General features: G+C 36.8%; 3 protein-coding genes and 1 non-coding gene across 4 annotated transcripts; 2 read left to right on the plus strand and 2 right to left on the minus strand.

Moving 5' to 3' along the window:
- The first annotated feature begins 8,551 nt into the window (after positions 1-8,551).
- On the plus strand, positions 8,552-12,084 carry LOC112722997 (glutamine synthetase leaf isozyme, chloroplastic). The gene is made up of 15 exons (XM_025774215.3): positions 8,552-8,726; positions 8,876-9,132; positions 9,213-9,252; positions 9,340-9,443; positions 9,536-9,584; positions 9,665-9,771; positions 9,870-9,957; positions 10,069-10,197; positions 10,285-10,359; positions 10,529-10,582; positions 10,653-10,690; positions 10,770-10,929; positions 11,019-11,079; positions 11,256-11,390; positions 11,944-12,084. The coding sequence occupies exons 2-15, from the start codon at positions 8,879-8,881 to the stop codon at positions 12,000-12,002; spliced, it is 1,353 nt and encodes a 450-aa protein (XP_025630000.2). The 5' UTR covers positions 8,552-8,726; positions 8,876-8,878; the 3' UTR covers positions 12,003-12,084.
- LOC112722999 (membrane protein PM19L) lies at positions 12,022-13,051 on the plus strand. Its single transcript, XM_025774216.3, has 4 exons — positions 12,022-12,177; positions 12,266-12,485; positions 12,571-12,616; positions 12,736-13,051. Exons 1-4 carry the CDS (start codon positions 12,060-12,062, stop codon positions 12,844-12,846), a joined length of 495 nt encoding a protein of 164 aa, XP_025630001.1. The 5' UTR covers positions 12,022-12,059; the 3' UTR covers positions 12,847-13,051.
- Positions 13,052-13,178: 127 nt separating this feature from the next.
- TRNAP-UGG (transfer RNA proline (anticodon UGG)) lies at positions 13,179-13,250 on the minus strand. The gene has a single exon. It is a non-coding gene; the product is annotated as a tRNA-Pro (tRNA).
- Positions 13,251-16,244: 2,994 nt separating this feature from the next.
- LOC112723000 (primary amine oxidase) lies at positions 16,245-19,539 on the minus strand. The gene is made up of 5 exons (XM_025774217.3): positions 18,462-19,539; positions 18,061-18,423; positions 17,845-17,958; positions 16,725-17,263; positions 16,245-16,638 (listed from the first exon to the last, which is right to left on the minus strand). Exons 1-5 carry the CDS (start codon positions 19,269-19,271, stop codon positions 16,440-16,442), a joined length of 2,025 nt encoding a protein of 674 aa, XP_025630002.1. The 5' UTR covers positions 19,272-19,539; the 3' UTR covers positions 16,245-16,439.
- Between the last annotated feature and the right edge of the window lie 229 nt (positions 19,540-19,768).

A 19,768-nucleotide genomic window follows, 5' to 3' on the forward strand; every position in this document is an offset into this window, starting at 1 on the left:
AAGGACAAATTATGTTATTTTAATATTTTATACATTTTTTAAATTCAAATAGTTATATATTTTAAGGAAAAAATGATTGTTAAACTAATGATTGTATTAAGGAAAAGTATAAGGAACCAAAAGTTTATCAGCCAAAAATTAAACAAAACTATATTAATTTATATTAATAATTAATTAATTTTAATTTTTTCAAATTTAAAATTTAAAAAATTTTAAATTGATTAAGTAAATCTAATTAAAACTTATAAAAACCTTTTTCTTTTTTCTCACATTAATCTATCCACTTCCAACATCACAAATTTAAAAAATATATAAAAGAACATCTATTTAATATGAAAAAGAAACATTCTGATATTTAGTAGAAGAAACATCCATATATATTAGTTCATAGAAATTTTAAATTCATCCAAAGATATTTAGCTGGATTTTAGCTGATATGCTTTTGGTTCCTAGCTTTACTCTTGTATTAATTGTTTCTAAACACGGGGAATAAAAGGAACAGAAAAGGGCAAATGATAATTGATAACGCCAATGGGTTGGTGCCAACGAGGGGTGGTTCGTCGTGACCCGGTTGGTGGTCAGTGTCTGAGTCTGAGGTGGCTCTTGCAACTTGCAAATGGACAATGGTGGTGGTGGCGCTTGTGTTCGCGACGGAGTGGACCGCCCTCACACGTCCCCATCTTCACTTTGCAATCCAATAACGACTAATGAACCTTCAACTATTAAAATTAAATTCTACTACGTTTTTTTTTTACCTATAAGTAGGAAAACTTAAACACCTAATTTTTTAGGTAAGTATGGAGAGACTATGTTATTTAATTTATAATTTATTGATTAAATTTTATTATGTTTTAAAAAATTTAAGATAAAAAATAAATAATTATTTATATAAAGTATAGTAAAATAAAATTTAAAATTTATTTAGTTAAATTTGTAATTATTTATATATAAAATAAGTAATTAGAATTTAGAGTTAAATATTTTGACTAGAGACCTTTCTTATGACTAAAGTTGATGTGACCATGGTGTGTTATTCAGTGATACCTACCATTCAAGAATCCTATTCCTGAGAAACGAACCACACAAGCTACTTGCATTTTTGGGTTTAAGATCAACGAGACAAAATTGATTATACTAGGTAATAGCAGCATCCTCGCACTGTTGCATAACATTGCTCTCTAGAAAGTAAAATCATTGTGATGGTAATTAATTACGAGTGTCCCACATGCATGACCAATTTATAGTAAATAGGAATAGAACATAATAAACATTCGAGGGCATAATAATAAAAGCACCATACGGACCACAGGTTTGTCAGTCCGACCAGTAATTGTCATGTCTTGGGTGCAGCTCCTCCCAGCTTTTTCAGCTCATATTTGAAAACTAATAATTACAAAAAGTATCCCTTGACCCTTGTTGAGTTTTGCAATATTAGAAAAGCACCCCTATTTTGTATTCCTTTTCGTTTATGACCCCACATTGTTATTGTATCTTCCCACCTCTACCCCTTATTTTCCTTTCCTACACGCTCAGTACACAGGGTTGGCAAAATTGTTGATTGAATTTTGGTCGGATACTAATAATACCCCATAATAATTGTTTGGATATGAGACATGTATGAATATTGAATAGTAATGGTTTCATGGTTTCATCATGTACTTCCAATGTATTTAGGTTTAATTATTAGTTGGTTTTTATAATTTTACTAAATTTTTAATTAAATTTTTATTTTTATTTTTTAATTAGATTTTTATCATGACAAAAATGTTAAAATTAATAGAATATTCTGTTAAATTATACAGAATATTCAATAAAATATTTTGTTTTGATAGAGCATGAGTCATTCTGGAGATCGGTAAAGAGTTCTTTGAGAGTTGGACCGGAGTACTAGGTGACAAGTCTGAGTAAAAGAAATGGCTGATATGATTCTGTGCGGTTGTTTAGAACATTCGGTTGGAGCATAATAGCAGAGTATTCCAGAGCGTAGGGACAAGTGTTGAAGGAGTAAAGATTAGGTCCTTCTTGAGTTACAGGGAATGGTGTGGAATTGATCCGTTTGGTTGTTGATGGCAATGCTAGAGATGACAACGGATGCGACCATTTTATCTATATTTATGTCTTGTATTTTGTTGTACTGTGTTCCTTTATGCTCCACTTTATTGTGTTGAGTTCCCTTTATTCAAAAAAAAATTCTAGCATTTTGTCACGAGAGGGATTTGATTACAAAATCTGATATGGTATAGGAATTCAATTTAAAAGAAAAAAAATATAGAGACCTAATTGAAAATTTAGTAAAACTATAGGACCGACAAAATGATTAAACTAATGTATTCATCTTGAATATATACAATTAAATATTTAAGATTAATTTAGAAATTATAATATAATAATTTTAATTATAATTAAAACTTACATGTTTTTTAATATTTTATATTTTATTTTTATAAATCATAAATTATATTCCAAAAAAAATATCATAAAAGAATAATAAAATGAGATATATATTAAAATCAGTTATTAATAAAAAATACATATTAAAATATAAACATATATTAAAATAAATTAAACAACATATATATTTATACATAAATACATTAATAACTAATTTTAATATATAAATAATATTTTAAATAAATAAAATATCTACAAAATAAAAAATAATTAATATTCGAGACATATGTAGGTGTTAAAAATATCAGCCCTATTGTCATCCCTATGTCACGGCCTTGGACACACTCCAATGTTACCGTGCCGGTACTCAGACTTATTCAACCTCTTGAATTAAGACCAAGTCAGTCTAACCCTCAATACTTAGCAAGAAAGCTAAGAACACATGAGAACACAAGAAAAAAGAAGCTTTGGTAGAAAGAACACTTTATTATTCAAGTGTTTGTTACAAATGATTCACATATGACTCACACACCCAAACTCTAACTCTCATTCCCTATTTATAGCCATCCACCTTCTCAGTGGATGGTTAGAATTAAATCTAATGAACGGTCTAAATTGATCATCTAGAACCTACACTACAAATATCTATCTTACCATATTTTTCTAAATACTTCTAGATTGTTCCATACTATTCTTCATACTCCTATATACACCCACACTCTTCTAGAATACTCTACAACCTTTTAGAGTCTTCTAAAACCTCCTAAAGTATTCCGGGACCTTCTAGGACATTCTAGAACGTTCTGGAACCATCTAAAGCATTATCAAACACCCCAGAAAATTATACAAACACTATTAAATATAACTTTCTAAAATTTACCGTGACATTCTCTCCACCTAATGCGCAGACGTCCTCGTCGTGTTCTGTTCATGATAGCGCTCTAGGTGTTCTTGGAATTGCCACAGATCTTCACGAGCTTCCCAGCTAGCTTCGGTTATCGAGAGTCCTTTCTACTCGATCAAGTATTGGATACTTGGTAGTACTCCTCTTCGTCGTACGACGCGATTAGCTAAGATCTCTTCGATTTCTTTATCAAAGGATCTAATCACCATAGGCGGAGCACGACTCGAGTCACCTCTACTCGGTTCATCTTGGTCTTCATGATATAGTTTAAGCATACTCACATGGAAGACCGGGCAACCTCCCTAACACGTCCAATGATCTTAAATGACCCTTCGTATTTGCGGATTAAGCCCTTATGAACCTTGCAAAATGCATTGAATTGTTGTGAAAGAAGTTTAATCATTACCTTGTCTCCCACTTGATAGCTTGCATGCCTCCTCTTCTTATCTGCCCATTTCTTCATCCTCTTTGCAGCTTTGTTGAGGTAAGAACGAGTGATATCTGCTTGTTCTTTCCATGACTTAATCATATGACAAGCTCCTGGGCTTTTTCCTGAGTAAGAGGAAGAAAGAGAGTGTGGTGTAAGCGGCTGTTATCCGATCACAATCTCGAATGAATTTTTCTCTGTGGACTCACTCCTTTGCAAATTGTATGAGAACTGAGCAATGTCGAGGAGTTTTGTCCAATCCTTCTTATTAGCGCTTACAAAATGCCTCAAGTAACACTCGAGTAAGGTATTCACTCTCTCAATCTTCCCATCGGTTTGAGAATGAAAGCTTATTGAAAAATGAAGCTCCGACCCAAGGAGTTTGAACAGCTCTATCCATAGTCGTCATGTGAAGCGTGGATTTCGATCACTAATGATGCTCTTAGGCAATCCCCAGTACTTCACCACATTCTTGAAGAATAGTCGTACTTCTTCCTTTGCAGTGCAGTCAGTAGGGGGAGCTATAAAAGTAGCATACTTTGAAAATCGATCTACTACCACGAGAATAGATCCAAACCCCTCGGACTTCGGTAAGGCATAGATGAAATCTAGACAGACACTTTTCCACGATCGCTCTAATGGAGGCAGAGGTTCCAACAACCCACTTGGTGTCTCGTTTTCAATCTTATCTTGTTGGCACACAAGATAAGTCTTCACATAGCTCTCCACTTCATTTCTCATTTGAGGCCAATAATAAGAAGATTCAATGAGTGCCAAGGTCCTTCGCGACCTTGATGACCAGCCTACTTGGTGTCGTGGCATTCTCTCACTAACTTTCTTCTTAGATTTTTCTATTTAGGGACGTATAGTCTTCTCCCTTAAATGTAGAGAAGGTCGTTTTCTAACCAAAATCTTTTGGTCTTACCTTCTGTAGCCAACTTCACCAACTTCTTGGCTAATGGATCATGATGTAACCATTCCTTGATGGTATGCACAATATCTCCTTCGACCATGAAAATGGCTACCAACTCAGCTTTGCGGCTCAGCGCATCTACTACTATATTAGTCTTGCCTGACTTGTATTCAAATTCGAAATCAAACTCAGCTAAAAAATCTTGCCGCCTAGCTTGTTTGGGGCTTAATTTCTTCTGAGTTTGGAAGTAGCTTGTAGCCACATTGTCTATCTTGACGATGAAGTGTGAACCAAGCAAGTAGTGACGCCAAGTTCTCAGACAATGCACTACCGCGGTCATCTCCTTCTATTGGACGGTGTATCGCCTCTCTGTATCATTCAACTTGCGACTCTCAAAGGCAATCGGATGTCCTTTTTGTATCAGAACCCCTCCAATAGCGTAGTCAGAAGCATTAGTGTGTACTTCAAATATCTTTGAGTAGTCGAGTAGTGCTAGTACTGGTCCTTCTGTGATAGCAGCCTTCAACTCATCAAAGGCTTTTTGACATTCCTTTGACCATTTCCAAAAGTGATTCTTCTTGAGAAGATCAGTTAATGGTGCAGCCTTGGCGGAGTATTCCTTAATAAAACTCCGATAGTAATTAGCCAACCCAAGAAATAATCTCAATTCAAATACCTTATTTGGCGGCTCCCATTCTTTGATAGCTTTCACCTTTCCTTGATCCATACAGAGAGTTCCATCTCTAATTATGTGTCCCAAGAAGTGGACTTCGTCCCTTGCAAAGGAACACTTTTCCTTCTTCACATATAAGTTATTCTCTCGCAAGATCTTAAACACGGTTCATAAATGTTCTACATGTTTTTCCAAAGTATTGCTATAGACAACAATATCAACCAAGTAGACCACTACAAACCGATCAAGGTAAGGTCAAAAGATCTCGTTCATCAAGGTACAGAAGGTCGCAGGAGCATTGGTCAAACCAAAAGGCATCACTAACCACTGATACGATCCATACCTCGTGACACATGTGGTTTTAGGCTCATCACCATCAGCAATCCTCACTTGGTGATATCCTGACCTCAAATCCAGTTTTGAGAACCACTTACCTCTACCAAGTTGATCAAACAAATCAGCTATCAAAGGAATATGGTATTTGTTCTTGATGGTTACCTTGTTAAATGCTCGATAATTGATGCATAGTCTCAACGAACTATCATGCTTCTTTTGGAATAAGACTGGTGCGCCATAAGGTGCCTTCGATGGACGGATGAACCCAACATCTAGCAAATCCTTGAGTTGCTTCTTCAACTCCTCAAGTTCTGGCGGTGCCATCCTGTAAGGTGTTGAGGCAGGCGGCTTTGCTCTTGACTCCAATTCAATCTTGTGGTCCATCTTCTTCCTAAGTGGTAGTTGTTTTGACAACTCGGGAGGCATCACATTCTTATTTTCTTCAAGGACTTCCTTGATTTCAGGAGGAACGTCTTCTCTTTCAAGTGTTGACTCCTCTTGTAATAGAGACAAATATGTAATCTCTCCCTTCTTGAACCCTTTTTTGAGTTGCATAGCAGAGAGCATCGATGGTCCTCCAACTTTAGAGATTGTAGGGACCATGCATGGAGACCCTTTCTCCATGACACATACTATGTCGTAGTATGGCATAGGTATTATATTTGCTTTCCTTTCCAAATTGAGCCCGATGACTATTTTAAAATCGTCCATGGGTGCTACTGAGAAATCTACAAGACCCTTCTAAGAATCAAGAGTCATCTCAACCCCTTTTGCTACTTCCTTAAGGGGTTCACACTTGGTATTCACGGGTTTGAACCAACCATTCTTTTCAATGATCTTCAACTCAAGCCTCTTTGTTTCATCAGGTGTGATGAAGTTGTGTGTAGCACCAGTGTCGATCATAGCCATGACGGATTTTTCATTGATAAAGGCTTTTACATACTTCAAGCCTTTCTTTTCTGCAATGCTTGTCTCTTTGTCTTTCACAGCATTCATGAGTTGGATAGATCCAACACACTCGGTTACTTGAGATTGAGCCTCTCGTTCCTCGGCGATAGATGCCAGAGTCCCTAACTTGGGACAATCTTTCATTTGGTGTGGTCCCTTGCACACGAAGCATCCTCCTTTGGGCACAAAAGCCTTCTTCTTTTAATTTCTTTGTACTCTTTCTTTGAAGAGTATTTTCCTTCCTTCTTAGTTGAGAAACTCTTTCTCTTGTCTCCTCCACCTTTAATAGAACTAGGCTTGGTGGAAGACTTGGGTTTAGAATCTCTCCTATGATACTTAGTAAGTGATTCGGCCACCACGATAGCCTCATCGACATCCTTAACATTCCTTCTTTGTAGTTCTTATTTTGCCCAAGGTTGGAGTCCATCAATGAAGAAGAATAATGCATCCTCTGATGCTAAGTTTGGGATTTGAAGCATAAGAGTAGTGAACTCTCTTACGTAATCGCTAATCGTACTCTTGTGCTTCAACTCCCTCAACTTCTTCCTTACTTCATAAACCACATTCTTAGGGAAGAATTGTCTTTTCAGCTCCCTTTTGAAATCTTCCCATGTGGCTATATTGTAAGTACCATTTTTCATATCTACGCACTTTCTCCTCCACCACAAAATAGCATTATCAGAAAGGTAGATGGCTGTAGTGCGTACCTTTATTGCTTCTTCGACTACTCCTTAGCCTTCAAAGTACCTCTCCATTCGCCATAGGAAGTTCTCCACCTCTCGAGCGTCCCTCACGTCCTTGAACACCTTTGACTTGGGGAGATCAATCTTTGTCATCTCCCTTATAATGGTTGGTCGAGATTTCTCCTCTTCGAACCAAACTCGAACTTCCTCAAATAGTTTCAAGGAATTCTCATGCTTCTCTTTGATTTGGAGCATATTTTTTTTGAAAGTATCTAGTTCTCCTAACACGTGAGCCTCGAAGGTCTCCTTATCATGTTCTATCCTTTGAAAACGCTCATCCATAGAGGATAGAACATTCTCCAACATAGAAACTCTCTCTTCTAAGAAGTTAGAGTCCTTACCTCTAGGCTCGCTTGAAGAACGGGTCTTCTTGCCTCCCCATTGAGAAGGAATAGCATCCTTTTCCTTTTCAGACTCAGCATGTTCCATGGTGATACTAGAAGTCATACCCACAAACCACTTGTGCTCCTTCTCGAACCTTGCTCTGATACCAAATTGTCACAGCCCTGGACACTCTCCAACGCTACCGTGGCGACACTCGGACTTACTCAACCTCTTGAGCTAAGACCAAGTCAGCCTAACCCTCAATACTTAGCAAGAAAGCTAAGAACACAAGAGAACACAAGAGAAAGGAAACTTTGGTAGAAAGAATACTTTATTACTCAAGTGTTTGTTATAAATGATTCACACATGACTCACACACCCAAATTCTAACTCTCATTCCCTATTTATAGTCATCTACCTCCTCAATGGTTGGTTAGGATTAAATCTAATGAACGGTCTAGATTGATCATCTAGAACTTTCACTACAAATATCTATCTTACAATATTTTTCTAAATACTTCTAGATTGTTCCATACTATTCTTCATACTCTTATATACATCCACACTCTTCTAGAATATTCTACAATCTTTTAGAGTCTTCTAGAACCTCTTAAAGTATTTCGGGACCTTTTAGAACCTTTTAGAATATTTTAAAACGTTCCGAAACCATCTAGAGCATTTTCAATCACTCTAATAAATTATACAAACACTGTTAAATTTAATTTTCTAAAATTTACCGTGACACCTATCCCAAAATACAAGATACAAAAATTCAAAAAACAATACATGCATGTTGAGAATCCAAAATAAATTTGAAGTTGAGGCTTGTTTTACACGAGGCTTCCATGCAGTCACACTATTAAAGTTCCTCCTGGCTCATGTCTGTGACACTGACACACACCACCCAAAACAGGGTGCCATTCTAAACCAAAACCAGTTCAAGTTCTTCGGTTTCGGATATATATCCATTTTCACACACATTTCTTGATGAGTTTCTTATTGGATGCTGGCATTAGAAATCTAATAAGTACATGTAGTACAATTTCCTCTTCTTGCTTGACACACTGGTAAGGATTAAGGAACATGCATGCATGGCATGGCCCCTATAACTTGTCCATGCATGCCCATCCATGGCTTTTATGTTTTTTAATTATTATTTACATGAATGCTAACTCTCTTGTAACCTGATTTTATCTTTCTACTTATTGCAAAACAGAACATGGCACAGATTTTGGCACCCTCTACACAATGGAAGATGAAAATAGCAGAAATCTACTCTACCTATAATACCCCCACTACCTCAAAAATGAGTTCTTTATTGTTGAGACAAAACAAGAAAGGTGCACCCACCAGCTCTAATAAGTTTCAGGTGCTGGCGATCAAATCGGAAAACAGTACCATCAACCGGCTTGAGAATCTACTTAACTTGGACATCACTCCATACACCAATAAAATAATTGCTGAGTACATTTGGTATGAAGTATGAACTATTTCACTTCTCCAGGTTTTGTTTCTATACTGAGTAATCTAACCCTCTATGTTATATAAAACAGGATTGGAGGGACAGGAATTGATATGAGGAGTAAATCAAGGGTATGTGATTCACAACCATTATTTGGCATTTGATTTATGCAGTCCATTGCTGTTCATGAGCAATCCAATTTTTCTTGATCTTCTCAGACAATTCCTAGTCCTGTTGAACATCCCTCTGAGATCCCTAAGTGGAACTATGATGGATCTAGCACTGGACAAACAACAGGTGTAGATAGTGAAGTATACCTGTAGTAAGAATTCAAACTAATATTTCCATTACTTTTGCTATATACTATTGGAGTTACAGACCTACAGGTTAATTTTAGTTTCTTAATTTGTTTAGTCCTCAAGCAATTTTCAAAGATCCTTTCCGGGGTGGTGATAATATCTTGGTAAGATCTCTTATGGACTTATATATCTAAGAAATCTGATGGAAATGGCATGTTGATTGAATTTGATATGGTTTGTGAAGGTTATCTGTGATTCATACACACAAGAAGGTGAACCTATCCCTACAAACAAGCGACGCAGAGCTGCAGAGATCTTTAGTCATCCCAAGGTTGTAGCTGAAGTTCCATGGTATCTATTATAAGCCCTTCTCCATGTCTTTTTAAAATGCAGACTCACAAATATAACTATAACAATCTGATGCTATATTCTACACTGATTGTTCTAAGGTTTGGAATAGAGCAAGAGTACACCTTACTTCAAAAGAATGTAAAATGGCCTTTAGGTTGGCCACTAGGAGGCTATCCTGGTCCACAGGTAATATCAATGCTGGTATTTTCTGTTCAGATATCATTCACAATTCACATGAATTTGTGAGGTTCATGATGAGTAACTAGCTAAATACTTAAATATGCCTTCATGTGTTAGGGCCCTTATTATTGTGGTACTGGGGCAGATAAGTCGTTTGGGCGCGACATAGCAGATGCTCATTACAAGGCTTGCTTGTATGCTGGAATTAATATCAGTGGCACCAATGGAGAGGTTATGCCTGGGCAGGTTCTGATCTCAACATTAGGATTCTGTTTAGAGGTTATAAATACAAGAACTCGGTTTTTCACAGTATCACTTCCATGAACATTGCAGTGGGAGTATCAAGTTGGCCCTTGTGTAGGTATTGAAGCCGCTGATCATATTTGGTGCTCAAGGTACATCCTTGAGGTAATTGTAATTTATTATATCTGGCTTCTAAAATAATCAGTTATAGATATGCTAAGACAACTTAATTCGTTACACTACAGATTTCTGGTTCTGTTTCATGTCTTATGGACTTTGGATTCTGTGTATGACTTATTGTACTTGTTATGTAACTTCTTCTGTATTATGACAGAGAATCACTGAACAAGCTGGGGTTGTTCTCTCATTTGATCCAAAACCAATAGAGGTATCATTTCAACTACAATAACTATGCCATCTTTATAGATATGCTATGGAATTTTATTTTTCCCCTGTAGGGTGACTGGAATGGTGCAGGATGCCACACCAATTTCAGGTTTTTGGACTTGCTTTTATCATTAATCATCATAGCTATCCTGAATAAGTAAGTTGATGAACTATCTTTTGCATTATAGTACCAAGAGCATGAGAGAAGATGATGGTTATGAGGTAATAAAGAAGGCGATCATCAACCTATCGCTTCGTCACAAGGAACACATTAGTGCATATGGAGAAGGAAATGAGAGAAGGTTGACAGGAAAGCATGAAACAACCAACATTGATACTTTTTCTTGGGTATTAAACTATGCATCAAAATCATGAATGCCTATTCTGATTGAAGATTGAAACTGTGATGAACTGTACTAAAAAGATTGAACTTGCAGGGGGTGGCTAACCGTGGTTGTTCAATCCGTGTTGGAAGAGACACAGAGAAGAATGGGAAAGGTAGGATTAGTGCATTACAAACAATACTTTTTGTTTGCAGGTGTTTGATAAGTCTAACTGAATGATGAATAGTGGAAACGTTTTGAATCCTTAATCTTATTCCAAAGATTTTTCAAAACAAGCAATGTAATAGCAAGGTCATATATTTACCATTTACATTTTCTTGGTCATCATAGGTTACATGGAGGACCGGCGCCCGGCTTCAAACATGGATCCATATGTTGTGACAGCATTACTGGCAGAAACTTCCATATTATGGGAACCTACTCTTGAGGCTGAAGCTCTTGCGGCTCAGAACACAAGCCTTAAAGGTCTAAAATAAATCTTTGTTTCGTGATGCCATCGCCTTTTCGCATCGACCCAAAATTGTCTAGGAATAAATCAAGCATGAAGCTGGAGTATCAAAACCTTATTAGTCCTGTTTGTATCAAAACCTTCTACTAATTGTAAACTAGCCTCATGTTTGTACTATCTTAAAAATCTTATGAATGATAATGTAAAAGAAGTTTTACACTTTTAAAGGATGGCTTAACAAATAAGCTTATGAATCTATAACTATTGTACACGTGCTAACATCTATAGCGCATGTTATATGTAACTTTAGAAAATTCTGGCAAGAAAAGGTTCAATTTTGCGGCATTTTCTTTGTGCTGTCACTAAGCACAAACCAATATGATGAAATGATGATTTGTATAGACATGGTTTCTTTTCCCTTCTATGCTGCAAAATTAATTATGCTCATTGGGATACTAAGTTAAAATATATGAAAAAGTTCCTTTCCTCTTAGGGAGGAAAACCATATATTGATCAAAGAATACGAGCCATTTCTTTGCATTGAAGAAAGTTCTTTTTAATTGGTGACAGCAAAGAAGAACCATGCAACTGGACTACCTCCTTGTATATATGTTGACCTCCCAAGCTAGACAAGAACATAGCAATTACAGAGTTTGATTTTCAGTTTTTGAGCTTCGAGGCGCGCCATGGCTTCCAAATCAGCAGCTCTCCTCCTCTCGGTACTGAATCTTGTTCTGTACTTCATTGTGCTTGTGATTGCTTCATGGGCAGTGAATCATGCGATTCAAAGAACACGTGAAACAGGTAAATTTGGTTTACTTTATGAGATGATGAAAGCAAAAAACAAACTAGAGACAAACTCATGTGGTTTAGATCTTGCTTTAATTTGCAGCATCTGTTCTGTCCACTCCGGCACACCTGTTTCCGATATACTTCCCAATGGGAAACATGGCGACTGGTTTCTTCATAATCTTCGCTCTCATTGCCGGCGTTGTGGGGTTCACAACCTCACTCACTGGATTGCACAACATTTCCAAATGGAATGCTTCAAACTTGTATGCAGCAGCCATGTCCTCAATGGCAACATGGGCACTCACTTTACTAGCCATGGGGTTGGTCACCCTTCTCTGCTTTCATATTTCTAATTGAATTGTTCATAAACATTGCTGACTAAATGCTTCTTTTCTTTTCTTGCAGATTTGCATGCAAAGAGATTCAACTTGGCTGGACAGACTCAAACCTGGTAACCTTTATTTCTGGATTCTGATATAATAATTTCAATCATTGGAAAAAAGTGTCAAACATTTAGGTGCCCATAAAGTTAATAATCACTTTTTTTCTTCTTCTTTTTTTTTTTCCCAGCGTACCTTGGAAATAATCACCATAATTGTAAGTGGAACCCAACTGCTAAACACGGGTATTATCCATATTGGAGTCTCAGAAATCATTTCATATAGAGATGGAAGAGTATGAGTTTCAGATTCACTGGTGGCCTGGTGCCATATATGAATTCTTTATGTCATATATGAATGCGTGATTCTCTTTGTACTTTTATCTGAAGTTGTTTTGTTTTGTTTATTTCATATCTTAATGTTAATATTCATATTGTTTTCTTTATTTATTTCACCAAGCATATGTAAATGCATCATTTGTATTGAAAGTACGAGGTTTTTGTGAATTCGCTTGTTTTACTTGTCATGTAAAATTGTAATTATGTAAAATTCGAAAAAGCAAAAGCATTCGTAGTGGAAAAGCATAAGGATGTTCTTTCAAGTAATTAAAAGTGTGACGGAAAAATATAAATTGGGGCATTCCGAGAATCGAACTCGGGACCTCTCGCACCCAAAGCGAGAATCATACCACTAGACCAAATGCCCGTTTGAAAATGGTCTTTTCATTTTAATATATGGACAAAGATTAAGAAATATTGAATAAATTGCTGGATATATTCCACAAACTAATTGTTGTTGATTCTGTATACACCGCTGCATAAGTGAACCCTTCTTCACTTTTGCTTGCATGATATGAACGATGCTCTGTCTTGTGTTCTTTCACATTGCATTTCACCAATATATCACCACTTTTGGTGGATCAAATTGGAGAAATGTATCTTGTAGGACTATTATTATGCTCAACAGAAATGGACTTGGTCCAAGAACATTGCATTCCATATTATTCTTCCATCACCCATATCTCAACCTCATATGTGCCTCTCTGATATGTAGACTCAGATTCTCCATGAACCCATAATTCAGAGAAGTTGAAGTCAGTTTCAAATCAATTGGCAAAGGTACCTCCGAGATGGCCCTTTCCGCTAGATCAAAGGCAACAATCACATTCATGTTCACGTCATGGCGAAAGGCCAACCAATGAATAGCCCCGTTGAAGAACGTTCCCATTCTCGCGTCATCAGAACAATTCATATAAAGAAAGTGAGTATATATGAGTACCCTCAAGATTGTTCCATGAATTCGCTCTAAGAGATAAAAGCTCAACATGTGTTGCCACATCATCTGTATTTACATCACAAGATTCTAGAACCACCAAGTAATCATCAATTGATGAGTCATAACCAAAACCATAGAGATATGGCCAAACATCCCCATTTATGTTTGAAGCAATAAGTGAGAGAGGTAGCTTCTTGTGAACACCTGTGGATGGATTCCACAGGTAGATATCTGAACCAAGATCCCAAAGTAGAAGAAACCCTCTACAAGAATTTATAATTGGAATTTGAGGATATGGTAAGGGAAGTGGAAAAGTAAGCGTTATTGTTGTTGTTGACGCAGAGTGATCATGAAGCAATGCATCTAAGTCTATGGATAGAGCTTCATTAGAAGAAGATTCTAGAAAAATAATTCTGTTGGTGCATTCGGCTGCTAACTCAAAATGTGATATAGCAAACTTGGGTGTGGAGATTAGAGAGAGCCATGATTTGGAGACGCACTTAAAACGGATCAAAGAAAAAACAGCTTCTTATTCTTCTTCATTATGCTCTAGTCTTTATTTACTATCAGTAGTAGTGTATAGTAATTTTGGTGCACTTGAATGCAGAATAGGTAACTGCTCTATATATACATTAGTGGTGTTCAAAACCGATTTGAACCGACTTAAACCGATTAACAGAATCGAATAAATTGAAAATCGAACAAATTAATAACCGAAAAAATCGAAAAAAGGTGTTTTGTTGTTTTTATTACGGTTCGATTCGGTTTTTGATTTTGACCAAAAAAAACCTCAACCAAACTGAATCGAACCTGTATATTCAAAACTTTAAAAGACCAAATCCCCCCGCGCCCAACGTGATGCCTCGTGACCTAATCTCCCCAGCCCCAAATCCCCAATTGCTCCAAACGTAAACCTAGGTCTATTCTCTCAGTCTTGCATTCTCGCACTCTCAGTCTCGAGCTCGAAGTCCTTCCTCCCACCACTTGGCAACGCCGTCGAAACCTTCTTCCCAGGTTGGTTTGCCTAAAGAAGTTTAGCTATTATGTTGGAGAAGACACTATAACTTGGCTATCTTTTTATGGAAATTTATATTTATTTTCAGTTGTGTTGACTATTGAACTTTTAAACTTCTTTAATTGTCGTATTTAAATTCCTTTTGTCGTTAAATTTCATTTGATCAAGATTTTGTTAGCTATTGTGTATTTGTGTTTGTTGATTTCAATGTTATGACTTTGTGAAATAGTATGGTAGTATTTTTTCGAATTGATTAAAAAAGCCAAATAAACCGAACCAAACCAAACCGATTTTAATAAATTTGATTTGATTTGGATGACTTCGATAAAAAATCGAACTAAATCAAACCGCAATTTAATTAAACGATTGGATCGAATGATTTTTCTCTCAAAAATTGAATCAAACCGTACCGTGAACATCTCTATATACACGGAAACATGAGAACAAAATGTGTTCCTTCTTTAGCACTCTTCTTCTTTCTATGTAGTGAGCCTATCTTGCAATCTTCACATGCAGTCGTTTTTCATGTGAAATTCGATTTATATGTTTTAAACGGCAGCTGAATTTTCATCTTGAATTTTATGTTTTTAACTGAGAGTGGATGATTACCAAATCCTTATCTTCTTATGTCAGTGTTCAAAGAAATATGTATGGAGCCCCATACAGCGACCTTTCAGATTTCATTTACCTCTTCTAATGAAGACAATGGCAAGTTGGAATCACGGGACTGGATTACCTTCCAAAATTTCTATAAGCAAAAGACGAATCAATATAGATGGGGAAGATCCAATCTAGAATTTGCTTTCAGAAATTCCCATAAAGCATTGTTGTTAATTGAAGTGACAGAAACTATCAATCATACCTCCACCTAAAGAATACTTTCAATGGCATATATAAAGGTGCAAATAGATATATTCCAGGTCTAATAGCAATTTTTTTTTTAAAAAAAAAGTTAATATAGAATCAAAATTAATTTTTAATCAATTAATATTAATTAATTGTTATTATAAAATTATATTTTTTATTTTTTATTTTGGGGAAATTTAAAGTTTATTATAGTAATTAAGATTTAAAATTAAAATTTAAAAATTATAATTTAAGCTAAAAATAATAAACAAAGTGCTGTATCCAAGTAAAATACTTCTCTAAATTTATCCAAGTTGTTACAACGACTCTTCAAATCACGCATTCTTTCTCCTTCTCTTTCTCCTCTTTTTCGTCTTTCTTCTTCTTCTTCCAAATTTGCATAGGTTCTTCTCCTCCTCTTCCAAATCCACTGTTACTTAGGTTTTATAATAAAGTTAGAACGAAGATATAGTTGCTAACTAATTCTGGGGAAGAAAAAACACGAAGGGTATGTGAGCAAATTAAATGATGATAAGCAAGTAAAAGAGGTTGCAAACTTGCAATAAGCCAATAAATTATTCAGATTTTGATTGAATAAGCCAATACTGGCAAGTGGCAAGGAGAATCCAATATAATAAAACGACATCTCAATTCTCACACTTTCCAATCCCCAATAACGTAACAATGCGGTTACAACAAAATAAATATATGTATCCAGCAGGGTAATTGAGGTCTTCAATTGGCGTGTGCTTGTTCATCTACTTGGGGCAGCCAGGCCATGTAAGATCGTTGGGAGAGAGGGTCTTAAGAACCGGATTCCTCTCAAAGAAATTGGTTGGCCTCAACTCAAATCCAGTGCTCAACAATGGCATTATTGGGAAGTCTTCTTGAGCCGGAACGTGATGAATTCCCACTACGTGCCACAACACAATGTCCGTGTTCTTAATATTTCTATTCCTGCAATTAAAGAACAGAGTAGGAGTAAGATTATCGATTCATACTGAGAAATTAAGAATAAAATGATAATGAAAAGGCTTATATACTTTTGGGTCCAAACAGCCAAGGTGTCCTCTCCACGGCTCTGGTCAACGTAGAGTCCACCGGCCCACTTCTGGGATATGTTGTAGGGAGTGACCCAAACATTGTGGTTTGTGAAAGCGCCTCTGATTTGTGGGTAGTCATCCTCCGTCAGAAGGGGATGAGCTGTCGCTCCCGGAATCAGACGGTACCCCACGTCATTTCCGACTGCCGTCTTCTTGTTAGGGTTCACAATTGCCAGCTCAGCAGGGGCCATACCGATGGTGATCTTGCCGTCCGATTCGGTGTTGGCAGTTTTGGTCTCAACGGTCCAATAACTCTTTCTCTTGGAGCTTCCGTCTGTTACTCTAACCGTCTTCAAGTTGGTCTGCTCAAAAGAGTTCTCCACGCCGTCGATGTCAAGGTCAAGATGGTAAATGTAGAAGTGATCGTGGTATATTCCCACGCTGTTTGCTGACACCAATGTTCCGTGTTCGTCTATCTTAATCTCGCTCTTGTGCTTAGCCTCCACTGGCTTGATTTCCAATATACCCGATAGTGCTATCTGCATACATTAACAATGTAACTAATTAATTAACGATCCCGCTAATAGAAGTATTTTTGTAGATGTGTCTATTAAAAATATCTTTTTTATGATTGAATTTAATAGAAATGTTTTTATAGATGTATTTTTTTGATGTGTCTTTTTATACAAAAAACTTACAAAAAGTTCATATTATGTTAAGCAAGCTGTGTATATTTTAACTTGAATATACCAAAAAAAGCCAAAAGGCTGTATTTTTTTTTCTTTTTTTTGTCTTCATCTAATATTAAATCATGTGATCTAACAACCAATAATATATTTAAAAAAAAAAAACCAATTTAAAATCTCTACTTTTGAATTTTGTACGGCTTAATCCTTTTATTTAAGGTGTTCTAATATGAGAAGCTAGTATGCGGACTGAACTTTTCTTGGGGTCTGCAAGAAAACCACGTGAAGCAAATGCCCATGCAAATTCTTTTCATTTATGTTATTAAAAAATATTTTAATATGATTCATGTGGTACATGTTAAAAATTATTAATAATAAATAAAGAAAGTGATAAACTGATAATAATTAATCTGAGCATGAAATGAGACACATACCGCAGGTTTGATGGAGCCACTGGCTTTGAACTGCCAATCAATGATGTTGTCGTAGTTACCCACAGTGACCACGCTTCTTACAATCAAGTTCACCTCACTCCTGGATTCTAGGATCTGATGTTCAACACAAATGTTTTTAAAGTTAATTAATTTCCTATAGATATTAACAGCCCAAACTTGCACGGTTATCATAAAAAATTTAATTAAATTACATACTGTTTCATTAGGGATGCCAGTTTCAGTGTGACGCCACATGATGTCGCCGTATTGTTCAAAAACACAGATAGCGTTATTCAACAAGCTTGGGCTGCCGTCATTTGTGTGGACGAACACATCCAAGAACTGAGCATGAGAAGGGCAGTCACGGTTGGGCTGCATGGACACTGTTGACAGTCCGAACCCAAACTCGCCAGCGTCGAAGAATGTCTTGAAGTACCAATCCTCCGATGGGTCTTGGTAGGGCACAAACAGCTCTGAGATGAACCCTCTGTACATCACTCTCCTTGACTTGTGCTTCTCCAAATCGTAGATCGATGCCAGCGACAACACTACTCCTGCGCGTGAATCAAAACCTATGTGTATTAATATGACTATTAGTTAGGTTTAGAGTGCAATATGTAATGAGAAAATGAATACCTAATAGAGTGACCCTTGATCTGGAAGCCAGGACCTTGAGGTTGATGGGAGGCAAGGCTATGTTGCTTGGGACCGAAGGGTGGTTGCTGGTTAGAGAAGCGATAATCGGTGTTGTCGGCGGTGGGAACAGGGCGAGTGGCTCTGTCATGGTACTCAACGATCTTCATGAGGTCAAGGTCAACGAGTATATAGAGCTCGCTGATAGGGCGGACATATATGTTGACGGTGGTTTCCTTCATGAAGCAATCGACCCTGAGGGATCTCTTGCTGTTGGCCTCGCCGTACCATCCGACGGTGAAGGTAGAGCAGACCACCTCAGAGAGGTTGAGTCCTCTCTTCTTGATCGACTCTTTGAAGGGCTCGTGACTCAGCGGAAGCAGTATGGCGGCACTCTGATCCTCAACGCTCAGCGTTGGGAAGCCATGGCCAGTGTGAATCTTGTCGGAGAGGATGATCTTCAGCCTCAGATCAATAAGGATCTCGTGGGTCTCACCGTTGATAATGACAATCGCGAAGGATTTGCGAGCGATGGTTATGGCTCCAAGCATCGAGTGTTCCCATGTGAGAACAGAAGTTTTGTCAGGGTCATCAAGGCCAATGTAGTGGAAGGTAAGGCTGTTCTTGGAGGTTGGGTACTTGGTTCGGACTATGGTTTGGACTGTAGTTATTTCTTCTTTGGTTAGAGGGTCAAGTGGGTGTTGGAATTGCAGTGGCGTCACTGCTGATACCACTGCTTCGAAGTAGAGGAAGGCCAACACTAAGAGGAGAATGAGCTTCATGCTGGAACCCATGTTTGATTGAATAATAGCTCAAACCCTAGCTGTGTTTGTGGAATGAAAGCTCCCCCTAAACCCCTTAATATATCCACCTTCTGCCTATGATTTTTATTATTTTATTGCCAATAATTTGAACCAATTATATTAGAGATAATATTTTTATATATATATTCTCTACAATCAATAAAGATACACAGATCTTCTTATTATCATTATTTATTTTCGCATTGAGAAACTCATGGAGAGCCCCTAAGATTATATACACGTTCTCCTTGTTGTCATATCCTTCTATTATTATGCTATGGTATTATGTCTTATAGCCTGTTAGTTTATGTTTGTCCTGGCCTTAAATAATATTATAATTCTTCATTGAGTATTGATATGTTATTTTACTTTTTTGGAGCTTGCTAGCTATTTGTATATATACCTTTTCAAAATGTGTATTTTTCTAAAAATAGTATCTAGAAGCATCTTGAAAAAATGTGATAATGATTAATAAAAGGAGATTGAAG

Source organism: Arachis hypogaea, chromosome 11 (genome assembly GCF_003086295.3).
Source record: "Arachis hypogaea cultivar Tifrunner chromosome 11, arahy.Tifrunner.gnm2.J5K5, whole genome shotgun sequence".
Classification (NCBI taxonomy): domain Eukaryota; kingdom Viridiplantae; phylum Streptophyta; class Magnoliopsida; order Fabales; family Fabaceae; genus Arachis; species Arachis hypogaea.

Coding starts and splice junctions, on each gene's coding strand:
- LOC112723000 (XM_025774217.3), bottom strand. CDS start 19,271: ATGGGTTCCAGCATGAAGCTCATTCTCCTCTTAGTGTTGGCCTTCCTC. Junction 17,264..17,844: donor GTGGCTCCATCAAACCTGCG/GTATGTGTCTCA, acceptor TAATGTATGCAG/ATAGCACTATCGGGTATATT. Junction 16,639..16,724: donor TTGGCTGTTTGGACCCAAAA/GTATATAAGCCT, acceptor CTTTAATTGCAG/GAATAGAAATATTAAGAACA.
- LOC112722997 (XM_025774215.3), top strand. CDS start 8,879: ATGGCACAGATTTTGGCACCCTCTACACAATGGAAGATGAAAATAGCA. Junction 9,133..9,212: donor ATAATTGCTGAGTACATTTG/GTATGAAGTATG, acceptor TATATAAAACAG/GATTGGAGGGACAGGAATTG. Junction 9,444..9,535: donor GATAGTGAAGTATACCTGTA/GTAAGAATTCAA, acceptor TAATTTGTTTAG/TCCTCAAGCAATTTTCAAAG.
- LOC112722999 (XM_025774216.3), top strand. CDS start 12,060: ATGGCTTCCAAATCAGCAGCTCTCCTCCTCTCGGTACTGAATCTTGTT. Junction 12,178..12,265: donor TCAAAGAACACGTGAAACAG/GTAAATTTGGTT, acceptor TTTAATTTGCAG/CATCTGTTCTGTCCACTCCG. Junction 12,486..12,570: donor CTCACTTTACTAGCCATGGG/GTTGGTCACCCT, acceptor CTTTTCTTGCAG/ATTTGCATGCAAAGAGATTC.